This window comes from Hippocampus zosterae, chromosome 18 (genome assembly GCF_025434085.1).
Source record: "Hippocampus zosterae strain Florida chromosome 18, ASM2543408v3, whole genome shotgun sequence".
Lineage (NCBI taxonomy): Eukaryota > Metazoa > Chordata > Actinopteri > Syngnathiformes > Syngnathidae > Hippocampus > Hippocampus zosterae.
Window position 1 is genome coordinate 9,962,058 of NC_067468.1, and position 16,345 is coordinate 9,978,402.

The 16,345-nt window shown below is 49.7% G+C and overlaps 4 protein-coding genes and 1 long non-coding RNA gene across 7 annotated transcripts; 4 read left to right on the forward strand and 1 right to left on the reverse strand.

Annotated features, from left to right (window-relative positions):
* The first annotated feature begins 91 nt into the window (after nucleotides 1-91).
* atp6v1g1 (ATPase H+ transporting V1 subunit G1) lies at nucleotides 92-2,244 on the forward strand. Its single transcript, XM_052050965.1, has 3 exons — nucleotides 92-307; nucleotides 1,340-1,440; nucleotides 1,740-2,244. Exons 1-3 carry the CDS (start codon nucleotides 226-228, stop codon nucleotides 1,911-1,913), a joined length of 357 nt encoding a protein of 118 aa, XP_051906925.1. The 5' UTR covers nucleotides 92-225; the 3' UTR covers nucleotides 1,914-2,244.
* An 860-nt stretch (nucleotides 2,245-3,104) lies between these two features.
* On the forward strand, nucleotides 3,105-6,855 carry slc31a1 (solute carrier family 31 member 1). The gene is made up of 5 exons (XM_052050871.1): nucleotides 3,105-3,287; nucleotides 5,101-5,273; nucleotides 5,349-5,421; nucleotides 5,506-5,674; nucleotides 6,002-6,855. The coding sequence occupies exons 2-5, from the start codon at nucleotides 5,103-5,105 to the stop codon at nucleotides 6,201-6,203; spliced, it is 615 nt and encodes a 204-aa protein (XP_051906831.1). The 5' UTR covers nucleotides 3,105-3,287; nucleotides 5,101-5,102; the 3' UTR covers nucleotides 6,204-6,855.
* A 492-nt stretch (nucleotides 6,856-7,347) lies between these two features.
* Nucleotides 7,348-10,504, forward strand: slc25a46 (solute carrier family 25 member 46). 3 transcript variants are annotated; one of them, XR_007959804.1, is made up of 8 exons: nucleotides 7,348-7,833; nucleotides 8,186-8,228; nucleotides 8,303-8,519; nucleotides 8,700-8,800; nucleotides 8,887-8,943; nucleotides 9,097-9,154; nucleotides 9,365-10,030; nucleotides 10,113-10,504. XR_007959804.1 is itself a non-coding variant. In XM_052050722.1 (8 exons), the coding sequence occupies exons 1-8, from the start codon at nucleotides 7,359-7,361 to the stop codon at nucleotides 9,968-9,970; spliced, it is 1,476 nt and encodes a 491-aa protein (XP_051906682.1). In that variant the 5' UTR covers nucleotides 7,350-7,358; the 3' UTR covers nucleotides 9,971-10,504. The 3 variants fall into 3 exon arrangements, 2 of the variants coding, with proteins under 2 accessions (XP_051906680.1, XP_051906682.1); XM_052050722.1 differs by having other exon boundaries at nucleotides 7,350-7,833; nucleotides 8,303-8,360; nucleotides 8,442-8,519; nucleotides 9,365-10,504; XM_052050720.1 differs by having other exon boundaries at nucleotides 9,365-10,504.
* Nucleotides 8,945-9,448, reverse strand: LOC127591160 (uncharacterized). Its single transcript, XR_007959832.1, has 2 exons — nucleotides 9,326-9,448; nucleotides 8,945-9,184 (listed from the first exon to the last, which is right to left on the reverse strand). It is a non-coding gene; the product is annotated as an uncharacterized LOC127591160 (long non-coding RNA).
* Nucleotides 10,505-10,826: 322 nt separating the features above from the next.
* On the forward strand, nucleotides 10,827-16,277 carry lmbrd2b (LMBR1 domain containing 2b). Its single transcript, XM_052050645.1, has 18 exons — nucleotides 10,827-10,983; nucleotides 11,788-12,004; nucleotides 12,072-12,172; nucleotides 12,243-12,341; nucleotides 12,500-12,667; nucleotides 12,750-12,960; nucleotides 13,197-13,271; nucleotides 13,349-13,459; nucleotides 13,519-13,702; nucleotides 13,811-13,992; nucleotides 14,316-14,449; nucleotides 14,518-14,623; nucleotides 14,694-14,791; nucleotides 14,893-14,996; nucleotides 15,095-15,141; nucleotides 15,224-15,329; nucleotides 15,626-15,752; nucleotides 15,883-16,277. The coding sequence occupies exons 2-18, from the start codon at nucleotides 11,831-11,833 to the stop codon at nucleotides 15,944-15,946; spliced, it is 2,091 nt and encodes a 696-aa protein (XP_051906605.1). The 5' UTR covers nucleotides 10,827-10,983; nucleotides 11,788-11,830; the 3' UTR covers nucleotides 15,947-16,277.
* Nucleotides 16,278-16,345: the final 68 nt, after the last annotated feature.

A 16,345-nucleotide genomic window follows, 5' to 3' on the forward strand; every position in this document is an offset into this window, starting at 1 on the left:
AAGCGAAAAATCCGCAAAAAAAATCTGCGTTTTAAAATGGGGCGTGGCTAGAAAAGGACCGGGGATTCGTGAATGTCTCATGACCGATCACGTGACAGAAGTGGTGACGCGTGTCAGCTGACTGCGGCGCGCCGATGACGTACAGGCAGTAGAGGCAGAGGACGTGGCTTAAAGATTCGTTGACATTGGGTCGTTGTCATTGTTTCGTCTGATCTTTTTCTCACAATGGCGAGTCAGTCGCAAGGCATCCAGCAGCTGCTGCAGGCCGAGAAGAGAGCCGCCGAGAAGGTGGCCGAAGCCCGCAAACGTGAGTGGAGCCCCTGCGGCCTAGCCCAAAGCCAAACGCAAGCCGACCCGCCTACCCTAGGGGAAGCATTGCATCCGTCGTGAGCTCGTCTTTTGCTCTTCTTACCTTTCTAATGAACTGTCAATCATTTGTTTCAACATTCGTCGCTGTGCAGTCCTCACTCGGTTGGACCCGGTCGAACCGCTCGGTGGCCATGAGCACCGTTCCGAACGAGACGATAAACGGCACCGAGACCGAGGGGAAACCTTTGCGTCGTTTATTTCTGTACGAAATATGTTCTGTGTTCTTAATCGTCGAAATTCAGGAGAGTTTTGGATGCGTCACGTGAGCCTGCTTCCCTCTGGGATTCGGCTCCGTGACGTCACGCGCTACCAGGGCCAGTATTTAGTCGAATGAAAAAAAGATGGTTTCAAAATTAGTTGTGCAAGTGCATTTGCCACTAATTGGAGTAAAAAAGTTACTTTACAAATTTAGTTGAATAAAAGTAAAAAATAACTACATAATAATAATAATAACTACAAGTATCCAATGAAAACTAAAAGTACTTTAGTATTGAGTAATCTTGAGAGCACAGTAACAACGTTAATCAGCGCATATTGAAATTCACTTGAACTATTGCAATTTCATTCACTGCTATTAATAAATGTGTATATGTATTATGTTGATCATGCAAACGATTATACATTATAATAAAACTACTATAAAATGACTTTCAGTTTGAGAAAAATCCCGATGTAAAACTAAAATTAGTGAGCGCAAGGAGTATAAGTACTGCCTATAGACAAAAATACTCAAGTAAAAGTAAAAAGTATGTTGCATTAACTGCCTGTGACAAGTACGAATGGTCCTCAAAGTACTAAAGTCAATTTAGCGTGTAGCTAATTGCCCACCTGTCATTCGAGCAACCCAGTTGCATTTTTCATGCGATTTGTTGGACGAAGAGATCCGCGCGAAGATGTCACAGCAACACCCACGGCGTCATTGGGCCAGCCTGACACAATCCGGTTGATATTCACGATGATGTCGTTGCAGGTAAAAACCGACGTCTGAAGCAAGCCAAGGAAGAAGCTCAAGCTGAGATTGAGCAATACCGCCTGCAGAGAGACAAAGAGTTTAAGACCAAAGAGGCGGCGGTGAGGACACGCTCATCAGCGCCATCGTTTCAATCCCCGCATGCACAGTTTGGCTTTCGCGAATACCTTGATTCACACAATTTTTATTAATTCTTGCTTTTTGTGTCTGTTTAACAAAGCAGTACTGTGGCACTTGCATATTGGTGCAAAGGAACTATGTAGAAGCCACTTAAGGAGCTTCATGTAGTTCATTGCCGCCATCGTGTGGCATCTCTTGGCATTAGTCGATCCCAGCAGATGCAGTGTAGTGTAATTTATACTTGTGCTATTGTGTAAGCTTGGCATGTGCTTGTGTTCAGGCGCTGGGTTCGCACGGCAACAGTGCAGTGGAGGTGGACCGCGACACGGCCGAGCGCATGGGCCGCATCCAAGCCAGTTACCGTGGTAACCGTGACGTGGTGCTGGGTGACCTCCTGCGCCGCGTGTGCGACATCCAGCCTGAGTTTCACGCCAATTATCGCGTGGCCGGCTAACACGGGATTGGTGGCAGACTATGTAGTGTTAGCGTTGCTAGCGCAATTCTATTTCCTGTGTGTTTGTTGCTGTTTACAAATGTTGACAATTTGTTCAGTTTAGTCCTCATAAATATTTCCTGAACATGTCCAATTAAGTTATTTGTTTCTTTTTGTCTCTGCTTTCTCCTTGTTGGCTGCTGATATGGGCTTTTATTGTGAAAGTAATGTCCTCCTCCACAGCTCAAAGTGACTTCCTGCATGTGTTTGTGGTGCTGATTTCGGGAAGTGTCAATAAATATGAACAGTGTCACGTTGTGGTGGTGATACAAAATGTAACAGAGAAAAATCATTCGACTCTATTCACTGTCTCACAAAAGTGTCCGTTGCATCTCGAAGGGAAAAACGCTGAAGAAGTGAATTGCACAACTGTAAGCGGAGGAGCTAGTACACCCAGTGCGTGTTGACTGTACCCTCTGAGTAACTCAACATAGCCATTCACGCCTTGCCAACTGGCAACGAAGGTGGGCACGCCCCTTTAAACACCAAATTTAACCTACCCGCTCCCAATTCGCAACGGAGTTCTTCTAACACTAAGGAGTCACGTGACACCAGGGAAGGAAACGGGGAAAGACTGACCTACATTTTCCCTTGAAAGAATACTTGCTTTTCTTGGCAGCTGTGTCTGTATTTATTTTGCCAGATGTATGATTTTGGTGAACGCATTGTGCTTGAGTATCAAAACAAAACAAAAATAAAAAAAATGCCTCACAGATCTGAGTAGACTTCCAGAAGTCCTGAACCCCAAGACAATGTCCAGGAAAGAAAAAAATGCGTGTTTGTATCACTGTCTACAATATAAATTCCATCATGCATAAATATGACTTTTGGGGAACTCCTAATTACAAGTGTCACCTGGGCTTCTTGCGCTTTTACGGTTGGTCTTTGCTGTTGTGCCAACTTCGGAGTGCGCTGTTTAGCAAGCTAGCTCAAAAATATCACGACTTCGTTGTGAATTTCTCCATTGCGAGACAAATAAATGTTTTCTTATCACCCGTCGTGGTTAAATCCTTCCTCGCCGGACCAAGGCCACGTGATTTCGCCGTAGCTACCGGGCTACGTGGCTCCGATCAAGACACGCCTATTATTGGTAAGCGTGATCCAATTGGTCCATTTATTTGTCGGGCCCCTCATGTGAGCGCTGCGTGATGACGTCACCTACGGAAGTGACCCCCCCCCCACCGTGCCCTCAGACGGGCAACAGAACCGACGACGATCCTAACTGCACTACCACATTGTCTTTTTTTCACAATTTTTGCCATATTCTTCTATCCACATCGCTTTTTTCTTCCGTTTTTTGTCTGCCTCGTGGAAGAATTCCCGGAAGTCTTCCAGGTCAGTGGAGTTGGTTTTCATGTCATTGACCTCTGCAGGCTTACTTTGTGACTACATAGTTAGCACACCTTAGTTTGTCCAGTTAAGATAACCCAATTTAGTTTGTCACTTCTTATTTATTTGTCCCTTTTACTTCGTCAGCACATAAATATAAATTAACCATGAGACAAATCGATGTAACACAATGGGGAGAAGATAAAACAATGTATATTTCTTGATTTAAAATGTGTTTTTTGTCTAGATTTAAAATTTATTGATCCTCGTATGGAAATTGAGAACATATTTTTGTTTTCACTGTCGACGTGGGTAAAATGAAACATGAAAATAACATGAAACAAAAAATAAATACCGGCAATATGCCAAGTTCAAGCAATGCCCCCCCCCCGCCAAACACACACACACACACACACACACACACCATTTATATAGTGCTTTCACAAGAGCTGTAGCTGTAACGAAGCGCTTAGAGAACATTTAACATAACAAAACTACAATCGAACACATTACGTAATGTATCGACAATAATACAATCGTAACAACTATTTTTTTGTTCACCTTTGTACTTTGAAGCAGTTAAAGATGAAAGAGGAGGGAGTCAAACTCAAGCTACAAGCTAAGTTTGAACGTAAACAAGAAGCTTTCCATTGACGAATACAGATCTTTGTTCATCTCCTTTCCTCTTTGGATCAACTTCAATTCCAAGCGCCAGCACTCTGTTCAGTGTCTATATATTTATACACATACACATACAGTATGTGTGTGTGTGTGTGTCAGTGTGTGCATGTCTATGTAGGTCAAAGGTTGATGCAGGAGTAGTTAGTGCGCCTAAAGGTCAAAGGTAGGTCGACCAGCAGATGAATCATTCACTCATTCGCTAGTCCCTGATCTCTACAAAATGATTTTTAGGTACTATTTCAATGGACTGTATATGAAATAAGTGACTGATTCTCCAAACAGCCCTACTTTGACCTTTTTAGTGCACAGAATGAGGCGCGATCTTTTCCCAATAAAGGACAACTTGTGTTAACGGTGCTGCTCCGCTACAGAAAAGCGTCATCTTCTCTGAACAAGCTCTGATTTGATTGGCCATTGCCCTCTTTTTTTGCCTGCGGCCACTTGGCCAATCGGATTACAGCCGAGTGCCTGCTGACCGTCACTGAAGATGCAGCTTCACTTTCATTGTCACGGCAACAAGGGTGGCCTGATTGCCTGCTAAAGAACAGACATTGATGTGAAGAGTCAGTTTTGTTTTTCTGCGATACAATTGAAGAGTAGGCTGCTTGGTGATTGGTCCACGCCTTGTTGGCATTTTCCTGTTTCTATTTTCCAACTTTCAATTACTTTTTCACTTGACGTCAATACTAGGGGAACTGCACTAGTCTGGGCTGAGGTTCATACTTGGTCCAAGACTCGACTCTACTGGCCTGCCTAAAGGTCAAAGACTAGACCGGACTCCACTAGGCTCTACTAAATGGGACTAGACTAGTCCGGACTAGGCTGTACTAGACTGGACCAGACTAGTCTTCGCTAAACTGGATTGGACTGTGTAAAAGATTTAGACTAGACTCTACTAAACTGGACCGTGATCCACTGGTGAAAAGGAGACTTTGATTCACTCCTCTTTCATTTATAAGTACTTCAGACAACAAAGTGTATGCAGGAAAGCGATTAAGAGTGCACGATTCTCATGTGTTGTTTTGTATTATTTTGTCTTTTTTTGGTTAACTTTTCTTTTGATGGCTCCTCTTGTTTTATGTTGAGAACGAAGAAATTTTGAGGTTTTTAATTCAAGTTGTGTATGTGCTTGCATCAGCCATGAATCACAGCTTGATGCAGATGAGCCACGACCACCACCATGAACACCACCCGGGTCACGTCATGGTGGCCACGCCCATGCCTACAAATGGGGGCGGACATGACCACGGAGGCGGAGCTGCTGGAGGGGGCCATGGAGGACATGGTGGACACGAGGGACATGGAGGCATGGTAGGGGACGTTCTTATGCGAACACGCTAACGTGGAACATCCACGTCACACACTAATGCTCATGCGGTGTCCTAGGCAATGACATTCTACTTTGGCTATGAGAAGGTGGAGCTGCTCTTCAGCGGACTTCTCATCAACTCGCCCGGAGGTGACGTGACGCCACCTTGACTCCTCCTCCTCCTGTTTCTCCCTTGACTTGACTCCTCCCCATCCTCTCGTGTACTCCAATCAGAAATGGTGGGCGCATGCCTGGGCGTGTTCCTGTTGGCCGTCCTGTACGAGGGTCTGAAGATGGGCCGGGAGGCGCTGCTGCGGCGCAGCCAAGTCAACGTGCGCTACAACTGCATGCCGCTGCCCGGCGCGGATGGAACTATACTCATGGAGACGCACAAGACTGTCGGGTATTGCATGCCGAACACACGCTAATGCTAATATCATCACGCTAGCCTATGTTGAAATTGATAACAACTGTTTGCGATAAAACTTATCCTCATTTGGGTTGCACTTAAAAATTGACATGCATTAGCTGAGCCGCTTATGTTAGTCGTTACTAAGTCACACGTATTCGCAGCACTAGCAGTGGATATACTCCGGTGAAGAACCACCCCACGTACCGTGAAAACGAAAAGATATTCCATCGTATTCTTTTCCTTTCAGTCACCAAGTTGCCTGCTAGGGGACTTGGGTTACTCATGCTAAGTACTAATGCTATCCTGTTTTGTTGTCAGGCAGAGGATGCTAAGCCCCTCCCACTTCCTGCAGACGCTGCTGCACATCATCCAGGTGGTGGTCAGTTACCTGCTGATGTTGGTCTTCATGACATACAACGCGTACCTGTGCATGGCAGTGGCAGCGGGCGCGGGCGCCGGCTACTTCCTGTTCAGTTGGCGCAAGGCGGTGGTGGTGGATATCACGGAGCACTGTCATTAGCGATTTCCCGTCATTAACACTTCTTGTCATCAGTTTGTTTAGCTGGCGGAGACGCCGACAAACATTGCTGTAAGATGGTTAGCACGAAAACCTTGGGATGATTGGAAGTGAGGTCCAACCAATGCGATGGGAACTGTAGTATGTAGCTTGATTTGCACGCACGAGTCAGCCGCTGATTTGTGAACGTTTTGAGAAGTGTGCACACTCGTGACATCATGTTAGTGGTTAATTGTGTTAATTGTGAGTGTTTCTAAATGTGTTTATTTTTTTTTGTTTGTTCTCAAGTGCCATGACATCAGACGCTAATGCTAACAACCTGCTCCTAGTTTCAATGTTAGCTGTTAGCGTAGCAAGCGGCCATTACACATTTTATCCATTTGTTTAGCATCTTTGATACAATCAGACTGACTACATTTTCTTGTTTGGTTTTTAGTATATGTAATGAAGAGACGTGAAACCAAAATGTTTACTTTTTAGGGGAGGTTCTGAAAGGTTATACGGGCCTTAAAGACACACACTGCCTTAACAGTCTCTATGTTCAATGAGACAAATTGTCTTGTCAAGCGAAGGGACCAATCTTGATGGAGAAGATTAAGAAAGAAAAGTTATGTATGCTGGAATCACTTAAACAAATAAAATTTGTAAGTGTCCACTTCCTGTTTGCATTCTTGCCCACTTGTTATCAAAATCATGCAAAACGGTTCGGTTTGATTTGATACATGAATGTTGTCAGTGGAGATGATTATTTTTTCAAACAATATTTGATGTTGTTTATAATTGCTAAATTTTCATGCTTTTTTTCCAATTTAGTTTAGACTAACCTGACAAACTGGGATACCTCAACGTTCACTGTTTTTATGAGATGAAAGAAGGGTTTGACCTAATTTGGTCTTGGCTCAATGCTGTGTCCCACAGGACAGACTCGCTTCCTCAGCTCACAGGGCATTGTTTGGTCACATTCCATGAGTGCGAAGCGCAGCTTCGGAACCACTATGGAAGTTGTGCATCCATGGCCCATACAGTATTTAGACAGAAGAACAAACCCACTGTGAATTGTTTTCCAATTTTCCTTACTTACTGTACTTGTTTCTTTTTATACTACATACTATACATTCGGAGAAAACAAAAGGCTTAAGTCTCCTACCAGTGCACAGGATGAGAAGTTGTTCCGTAGTCCGCCACAGTCTGCTACTTGGCGCTAAGCAGTGTAGGACACACGCTAGATTCAGCTACAGGTTCCGGGTCAGAGGTGCCACGGGTGACAGGTCGCCGTCCGTCCGGGTCGTCCATCAATGTTTACGGGCTGACAATTTGCGCCGCGGTGGTCCTCGTTGGTTCTCTCGGCCCCCCTTTCTCATGGCGTCCAGACGACCGGACAGCTTCGACGGGCTCACCTACCGCGGCAACCGGGATGAGCCGCACTATTCGGCGGCTTACTCGCTCCGGAGCGCGGAGCCGCAGCAGCCTCTCCACTGGGTCACTACGCCGCCAGATATCCCCGGGAGCCGCAACCTCCACACCGGAGAGCGGACGCCGCTCTACGACGAGCCGCCGGGAGCTTCTGGGGGACCTACTGGGGAGCGCGATTGGAATGCGGCAGCGGCGCAGGCTGGCGGCCCGCCTCCGCCTGGTGAGTAGCTTAGCTTAGCCTAGCCTAGTTAAACGCTTTTTACTTTAGCTCAGCCTAGTTTAGCGTCAGCCCATCGTTGTTTAGCTCAGCTACCTTAGTCAGTTTACTTAAAATAGGTTAGGTTCACTCGGTTAATTAATTTCAGCCGTGAGGTGAAAGGGCGGGGCTTCGTTTTAGAACTACAAATGTGTACCTGCCGGCGTCTTGCCCTTCGTCTCCTGGTCCATTCACCCCCCCCCCCCTACACACACATAACGGGAGTGGCCAATGTCTTGGCCATATTTTCTCCAATTATTGTATTAAAATAATTTGTGGAAGTAATTCACTTTTTTTTGTACGTTTGTGATTTTAGAGCAGCTGAATCGCCTCACAGGTTTTGGGATCGGATTCGTCAGGTGATCATGATGATGTCACGATGATGACCTGTTGTCAATGTGAAGGTCGGCCGCTAACGCGCGCGGTCGCGCAGTCTGTTTGCAGAAAACGTGCTGACTCATCCGTGCGTGGTCTTTCGCCGGCAGTGTCAGGTGACCCTTGACCTCGCGCCTCCTCCCCCACATCCACCTGAGGCCGCCCGCACCCACGAATTATTTTGTTTTTCCCCGCAGGTCAACTACCACGCGCGCTGTGACCACCTGATGCCGTTCAGCGCACTCGCCGTCATGTACGCCATCAGCAAAGCTCAGGTATGCCACCCGTGATGTGAGCGATCACCCGGCCAAACGATTGTTAAAAAGCCAATCTTGAAGGTGAAAAGTCCAACTATTTGGTTGTTGTTGTTAATTCCTGTGCAAATTCTGTCTGGAAAAAAAAAATAAAATATACAAATTTGTACAACCATGGCGACTGAAGGTTTTGCTGTACAGGGTCCCAGGGCATTGTGGAAGGGGATGGGCAGCACCTTCATTGTGCACGGCGTCACGCTGGGAGCTGAGGGCATCATCAGCGAGTTCACACCGTTGCCGAGGTAACCGGCAGCAGTCATGCCTTTTTCTTTTTTTTTTTTTTTACTGCTCACGGCGCAGCCTTGATACCAAACGTTTGTGCTCATAGGGAGATTCCTCACCGCTGGAGCGCTAAACAGCTGGCCGGTCATTTCCTACTCAAAGGGTTTGTATTTGTTTGGTTGTTTTTTTTTTCTCTTTTTAGACGTATTAATCGGAAAACGGCAACAGTTTCGTCAATCGCCGGAGAGCATCACATTTTGTATCGACCATCGCCGGTACCTTTGTTTTGACACCAAGTGTGACTTCCTGTTGGCAGTTTGACTGCGGTGGTGGCGCTTCCTTTCTACTGCTCCAGCCTGATCGAGACCGTGCAGGTGAGGCCTTCATCCATTCCTTTCGTTGAACTGCAAAGAGTGGACGGACATGTGCAGAAAGGCTTCGCTGAGGAATTTGACATCTTTAGCATTTTTGAACAGTTCACGTAGTTTTTATCATATGCCGTCACATGCCATATTTATGTGGGGGCGGGGAGATGATTTTTCAACCTTGGGAGGATGGTGATGTGACTTCCCGTGACTCCGCAGAGCGAGATCGTGCGCGACGAGTCGTCATCGGGGCTGCTGGATTGCGTGCGTGAAGGTCTGGCCCGCCTCCTGGGCATGGGCGCCCCACACAGTCGGCGCCTGCTCCCTCTCAGCTGCCTGCTGCTTCCCGCCGTGTGTCACGCCGTCCTGCGCTATGCAGCGGCCACCGCCGTGCAGCGCGCCGCCCTGTGGCTGCACCGGCGCGCCAAGCAACGGCGGCAGGGCTCGGCCGACCCGCCGGCGGACCCGTTGGAGACCCACTTCCCGGAGCTGGCGGCAGCGTGGTTGGGCTCATTAGTTGCGGACGCGCTGACCTTCCCGCTGGAAACGGTGTTGCACCGCCTCAGCCTGCAGGGCACCCGCACCATCATCGATGCCACCGATGGCGTAGCGGCGGGTAACGGCGGCAGCCCGCTGGTGCTGCCGGTCAACACGCAGTACGACGGCGCGGCCGACTGTTTCCACTCCATCCGCCGCAAAGAAGGTTGGGCCGCCTTTTACCGTGGCTTCGGCGCTCTGGTGGCCCAGTTTGCGCTGCACGGCGCTTTGTTGGCCGCCGCCCGGACACTTCTGAGGCTGCTGCTGCTGGAGGCCAAGGCGGGCTAGAGGCGCAGTCCCATACATCCTCCGCGTGTCACCGTGGAAACGGCAAAAGATCCTGTGTGTGTATGTATTTATTTGGCTTGGACGAAAATGGAGACCGCTGCAAAATGATCCGTTTCTTTAGGTTTTGGTATTGTCGGCGTAGCCGGAGGCGACCCAGGTGAGCGCAGGTTCTCCGGCGACTCCCAACACCATGCCAACCTCCATCCTCACCAGGGCAAGGAGAGCCTGGCAACTACTGATGTCACTTCCACCTCCCAATATTGTAATTTATTTACAGAACAAAAAAAAATGTCGGTCTCTTATTTTTCCCCCCCGCACTGTAAGTTAATTGTATATATAGACATGTGATAAATATTACGGCGTTAGATTTGCTTAGTTCAGCATAAAGACTTCACTTCTTGTCTCCATGAACGCATGAAGCCAATAAGCATTTCATTTGTATAAACTTGTCATCAAACCAAAGTGGAAAATAACATCAAAAAAAATTGTTATCCGAAAACTTGCTATTCCGAAACATTAAAATTCAGATCTAAATCTCTCGTCTATCTCTTGTTTTTAATCCTAAATCATTTGAGTAATTTAGTTACAAACAATAATGCCTTGAGGTACGAGTGACTGCACTAAGAATATTTTTGAGATACACGCCCTCGTCCAGTTTATTTTTATTTTTTGCGGGGGCGGGGGGGGGGGCTTTGACCTCCAGGAACCGCTGGCTGGTTCGCAGTACTTTGAAATGGCTCTAAGTCATGTGGGACCCAATTTGCTGCACTAAGTACAGATTTCAAGATCAGGCCTCGTTTGTTCATTGTTTTGTTTTTCGCAAGGAGGTAACTATTGCGCATGCGCGTCAGTAATATTGACGTCAACCCCAACCCGGACGTGACGGCTGATGACAGCGGCGCTCCAATTTGCGGTGTTTTTGCGCTCTCCGTCGCCTTAATTTTATTCGATTACCGGCGAGCGTTCAAAGGGGTGACTTAGTCGCCTTGATACAAGCGGACAAATAAGGAACGGTAAGAGTCCAAACGTCTCCAGCTGCTATTATTCCAGGCCGTGCCAACTAGCTAGCGAGCGAGTTAGCAGGAACAATCCTGACCCTTTTCTCCTTTTACTAATTCAAACGGAATCGTTTGCTGCTGCCTGCTTGTAAACATTCGTGCGAAGCTACTGAATAGTTTCAATCACGTTGTCAATCATCTCGCAGTGACGTCAGGAAAGATGTCGCTTGTCTAGGAATGTTAATGACATGCATGCAATTAATGAAAACACGCACAAACGATCAAACTCGGAAATTAAAAAAAAATGACGTGATGCACTGGAATCTAAGTTTTGTTGTGGTGAACTAAAGAAAAAAAAGTGCCAAGTTATTCTTGAGCCTTGATAAAGTAACTCAACTTTAAATACAACCTCAATAGAAAATACATTTGGAACAGGCAGAGGAATATTGACTATATTAAAATAATTGCAACCAAAAAAAAAAAAAATCATTCATGCAGTATCCTGTGTTCCCGCGCAGTGTGCACTTTGGCCTCTTAGTGGCAGTGTGGTGCTTGCTTGGAGATGCACTTACATGAAATTAAAAAAAGTAAAATGAGAAAATAGCGCACTTTATGCATGCATTTGTTTTTTGTTCATTAAGAAGGATCGTTATTGTCGTCTAAATGAATCCATATAGCATTTGTGTGTGAAGATTTGTTATTTGAAAAGATGATGCTAATCCTAAATTTTTGCGAGCCGGTCAATTGGGTTTTCCGTAGAGTGTTAGCACCCCGCACGTTTTTTTTTTCTGGGGGGGTCACATGAATCTTTTTTCTTAGATTTCTTACCGTCGGAGGCGTGGCCTGAGGCCGGCGCGTCAGGATGAGCGGGGCGGCGCTGGGCGTGGAGATGGTGGTGGTGTTCTTCCTGGCACTCTTCCTGCTGCATCGCTACGGAGACTTCCGGAAGCAGCAGCGGATGGTCCTGTTTGGAACGCTGCTGGCCTGGTACCTCTGCTTCCTCATCGTCTTCATCCTGCCGCTCGACGTCACCACGGTCGGCCCGAGCATCTCTCACGGCACGCCGGTTGTCAGTCGCCCGTCTAAACTCCGCCCTGTTGCAGACCATCTACAATCAGTGCCGCACGGACCGCCAAGTTCACGCCACGGGCCCTCCCCTGTCCAATCAGACGTCAGGGAACGCATCCGCCGCACCCACTCAGAGGTTGGCGCAGGGCCGATGCGTTTGTGTGGCCTGCCTTCCGACTTGGCGTAACCCCGCTTCCTCCCCGCAGTTCGCGATTGGCGTGCTATAAACCGTGGAGCTACATCCCCGACGGCGTCATGCCCGTTTTCTGGCGGGTGGTCTACTGGACATCCCAGTGCTTAACCTGGTCAGTATGCGTGACGGCGGCAATTGTTGGGGGGTTGAGTGGCGATCAGCGGGCGGTGATCAGGAGGTGGGGTGTCATTGGTGGGCAGCGATTGACGGGCTGCGGGTGGCGACCGCCGATCGGCCCGCGATGACGGACGCCGCGCTGATGTCGCCCAGGTTGCTGCTGCCATTCATGCAGTCGTATGCACGCTCGGGCGGTTTCTCCATGGCCGGGAAGGTTCAGACGGCCCTCATCGAGAACGCCATCTACTACGGAAGCTACCTGCTCATCTTCGGCTCACTGCTCATCTACGTGGCCGTCCATCCCGATTGGCACCTGTCCTGGTCAGAGCCCGACTCCCAGTTGGCGTTAACCCCCCCGCCGCCGAATCCTATAGTTCTGAAGCCGGTGCGCGGTGATCATCAGGTACCAGCTGCAGACCATCGGCATCACGGCGGCCAACACTTGGGGTTTGTTCCTGCTGGTTTTGCTGCTGGGCTACGGCCTGGTGGAGATCCCGCGCTCCTACTGGAATGCCTCCAGACACGGACACATGCTCCTCAAGACCTACTTCAAGGCCTCCAAGCTCATGACGGAGAAGGCGGACGCCGAGGAGAACCTGGAGGACGTCATGGAGGTGAATGAAGGTCCAGATTATACGAATAATGTCTGCTTCCGATGAGAAGAATTGTTTATAAGTGTGCACGAACGATACTTTTTCCAGTAAAATCCCAAATCAAGAGTCCTATTTGGCACACTTGCCAAATCCCTCATGTAAAATTCTTTCGGAAATCAACTTTCCTCCAGAAAAAATTCTCGAACCCCCCCCCTTTTTTCCCCCTTTCCTAATTGTGACTCGTGCGCTGTTGCCAGGAGGTGAGAAAAGTGAGCGAGGCCATCAAGTACAACCACCCTCTGAGGAAGTGCGTCGACACCATCCTCAGGAAGGTGAGTCGCGTCTATGCCGTGACACCGCGCCGCCACCGCCTTCCCTCACCCGTCCGACCCTGGCCCCGCCCCCTCAGTGCCCGACGGACTACCAAGACAAGTTGGGCCGCAACATGGACGACTACGAGGACTTTGAGGACAAGCAGACGTTCCCCAGCGAGAGGAGTCTGGTCAAGCTGCACAAGCAGGTAACAACAAGCGGCCGACGTGTAGCTCGGGCGCCGCCTTGACGCGTTTTCGCGTGCAGGTGATCTACGCCGTTCAGCGGCAGAAGCGTACGCGCGTGCAGTGGCACATGCTCCTGCAGGAAGCCTTCCACTTGGAGGACGTGGCCAAGAACGAGAGCAGCTCTTCGCGGCGCTTCGTCCGCAGCTTCCCCCCGACCGACCCCCCGGGGTGGTTCTGCAGATACGTGTACACGCCCACTGCGGGTCCGTATCCCCCCCCCGCAGTTCGCAAATCCATCCACTCCTGGAGAGCGGCCGGGGAGCCGTTCCAAGAAAGCGCGATCAACAAAAAGTCCAACTTACTTGTCTTAGAGTGGTACTGGGAGTGCCTGCTGAAGCGCGGCTTCTACCGCGCTCTGGCCGTGGTCCTGGCGCTGTTCAGCGTTGCCGTGGTCTGGTCCGAGTGCACCTTCTTCAGCACCAAACCCGTCCTGTCGCTCTTCGCCGTCTTCATCCAGCTGGCCGAACGCGACTACAACTACGTCTACATCCAGGTGAGAAGCCAAGTTGTCCGCTTGCTAGCTAGCTAGCTAGCAGGCATCGGCTTCTGTAGGCAGAAAAAGCAGGATTGAACAGGATTCCACATGCAGTCGTCTTCAGCGAAAATTAGCCGGCACTTTAAATACTACTGTGTGCCACCATTTAGTGGCTGACAGAGGAATTACACCCTAAAAAAGGCCGGTAGAGGAAAAAAGGTGAACCTGAAACGTTCAATGGAGCCCGATTTTACCGTAGTCACAAACCTCCGTGCGCTGGACACAATCCCGTCTCACCCGTTACCTTGACAGCTAGCTGCTGCGCTCTGCGTGTCCACCAGGTGGCGTGCTTCATCACCATCTTCTTCCTGTGCACTTGCGTCTACTCCACCGTGTTCCGCATCCGCGTCTTCAACTTCTACTACCTGGCGCCGCATCACCAGACGGACGCGTACAGCCTGCAGTTCAGCGGCATGTGAGCAACCCGAACCTTCAACCCCAGCGCCCCGAGGTCATCTCTGACTTGGCGGCCATGCCCTTTAGGCTCTTCTGCCGCCTGACGCCGCCGCTGTGCCTCAACTTCCTGGGTCTCATCCACATGGACGCTGCCATATCGCACCAGCACAAAGAGCAGACGGCCTACACCTCCGTAAGCCGCCCTTCCGTGACTTTCCTTCCTGCGTGGGCGGCGGCCTTCACCTCTACTTCCTGTCTGGCAGATCATGGGCTCCATGCGCGTGCTGTCCTTCGTGGCTGACGGCTTCTACATCTACTACCCCATGCTCATCGTCATCTTGTGCATCGCTACCTACTTCAGGTAAGCAAACTGGACTGTTATGTACCACGTGTCAAATGAAGACGCTCCTGCCAAATGGCGATGTCAGAGATGATACGGGGTCTCCCGTCTGCTGCGCTCAGCCTGGGCACCCACCTGCTCAACCTACTCGGCTTCCAGCAGTTCATGGGCGACAGCGAGCTGACGTCGGACCTGGTGGACGAGGGCAAGGAGCTGATTCGCCGAGGTCGGTGTCGTGCCACTCCGCCGTTGCCGATGCTTAGCGCGCTCGCGCAACAGTGAGCCGTCAACCCCCCCCACCCCCTTGTGTCTGTGTGCCCGCAGAGAAGCGAAAGCGCCAGAGGACGGAAGACGGCGAGAACAGACGACGTGTGAGTCAACGCCGCCTGAAGGTCAGAGAGTGGCCTCCAATTCGTGGCTCTGATGGCGAGGGTGGCCGTGCGTGCGTTTCAGGAGTGGAAGGAGCGCTACGGCAACGCAAGGGAGGAGCTGAGCGCCAGGGGGAGGAACAGCCACGAAATGAAGGAGACCAGCTACTCGGACGGCGCCAACAACAGACGTCAGCACTCATTTGCTCACATTGCCTCCTTTTTCCAGATCGCTTGATTCAGTACACTACAGATGTTGGAAAACGAACGTCTACTGGTTTTCGATCTGTGAATGCGTCCGAGCTTCAGAGCAGCAAAAAAAACTTCCGATCCCGCTGATGCATTCCAAAGGTTTCTCTGACTAGAAGGAATGACTTTCTCTGGAGCTTTCTCTTTAGCGTTGTTGCTGATGAATGATGGCGAAAAGCAGCCGTTAGCTTGCGTCGCCCAGTTAGCATTGACGCCGCCATGCGCTTTTTGTGTCCAGCGGGCAAGTTTGGCCGTTCTGCCAATCGAGCGGACCGTGACCGCATAGAGCTTCTCCAGGACCAAGAACCTCTGGACTTCACCGCCGATTCTTTAGCGGACGACACAGACGATCGCGATCCAGGGAGGTAAACGCATTATACCCATTTTTGTCAAGAACTTTTTTGGGGGTTGGGGGGGGGGGGGGTGTAACAGGCCTTAGTTATGCAGAATTTTTCCTCTTTACGGCCCCTGGTTGTTGTTTATGTTGCGGTCCAGACCCACGGGCGGACGCTACCTGTCCATGTCGTCATCTCGCAGCCGCATCTTCGACGACGTTTGAACCTGCAGAAGGCACCACACCGCGGGTGGCGTCTCCCAGCAGAGCGGCGACCCGACCCACTTTCCACTGGACTCGACCACCGTCTGCCGGGACCTCATCTGCAGGTCCCGCCCAGGACGTCGGTGAAGTCGAGACATCCCGCTTCTTGAATGACGTTAAACGTGGACACGTGCTAACAGATGAGAAGTTTGGATCTGCTGTCCCTTGTTCTATTGTCCATGTGCCACACAAGCTATTGTATGATCGGATATTTATAGGCAATATTTATGGATGTAGTTTGTCCTCTGTGCAGTCAATAAATCGGGTCAATGAATGGTTGGCCGCTAACGAGCGTCGTCTCTCGCCATGTTCTTGCTTCAAACGCCTTTGAGCTCCCGCACGCGGCTCATCCAATGAGAA

Bases quoted from the DNA above. Each gene is read 5' to 3' on its own strand.
- atp6v1g1 (XM_052050965.1), top strand. From the start codon at position 226: ATGGCGAGTCAGTCGCAAGGCATCCAGCAGCTGCTGCAGGCCGAGAAG. The intron at 308-1,339 runs GTGAGTGGAGCC...ATGTCGTTGCAG, and splicing joins GGTGGCCGAAGCCCGCAAAC to GTAAAAACCGACGTCTGAAG. The intron at 1,441-1,739 runs GTGAGGACACGC...GCTTGTGTTCAG, and splicing joins TTAAGACCAAAGAGGCGGCG to GCGCTGGGTTCGCACGGCAA.
- slc31a1 (XM_052050871.1), top strand. From the start codon at position 5,103: ATGAATCACAGCTTGATGCAGATGAGCCACGACCACCACCATGAACAC. The intron at 5,274-5,348 runs GTAGGGGACGTT...GCGGTGTCCTAG, and splicing joins ACGAGGGACATGGAGGCATG to GCAATGACATTCTACTTTGG. The intron at 5,422-5,505 runs GTGACGTGACGC...TACTCCAATCAG, and splicing joins TCTCATCAACTCGCCCGGAG to AAATGGTGGGCGCATGCCTG.
- slc25a46 (XM_052050720.1), top strand. From the start codon at position 7,359: ATGAGAAGTTGTTCCGTAGTCCGCCACAGTCTGCTACTTGGCGCTAAG. The intron at 8,520-8,699 runs GTATGCCACCCG...TTTGCTGTACAG, and splicing joins ACGCCATCAGCAAAGCTCAG to GGTCCCAGGGCATTGTGGAA. The intron at 8,801-8,886 runs GTAACCGGCAGC...TTGTGCTCATAG, and splicing joins GAGTTCACACCGTTGCCGAG to GGAGATTCCTCACCGCTGGA.
- lmbrd2b (XM_052050645.1), top strand. From the start codon at position 11,831: ATGAGCGGGGCGGCGCTGGGCGTGGAGATGGTGGTGGTGTTCTTCCTG. The intron at 12,961-13,196 runs GTGAATGAAGGT...CGCTGTTGCCAG, and splicing joins ACCTGGAGGACGTCATGGAG to GAGGTGAGAAAAGTGAGCGA. The intron at 15,142-15,223 runs GTGAGTCAACGC...CGTGCGTTTCAG, and splicing joins ACGGCGAGAACAGACGACGT to GAGTGGAAGGAGCGCTACGG.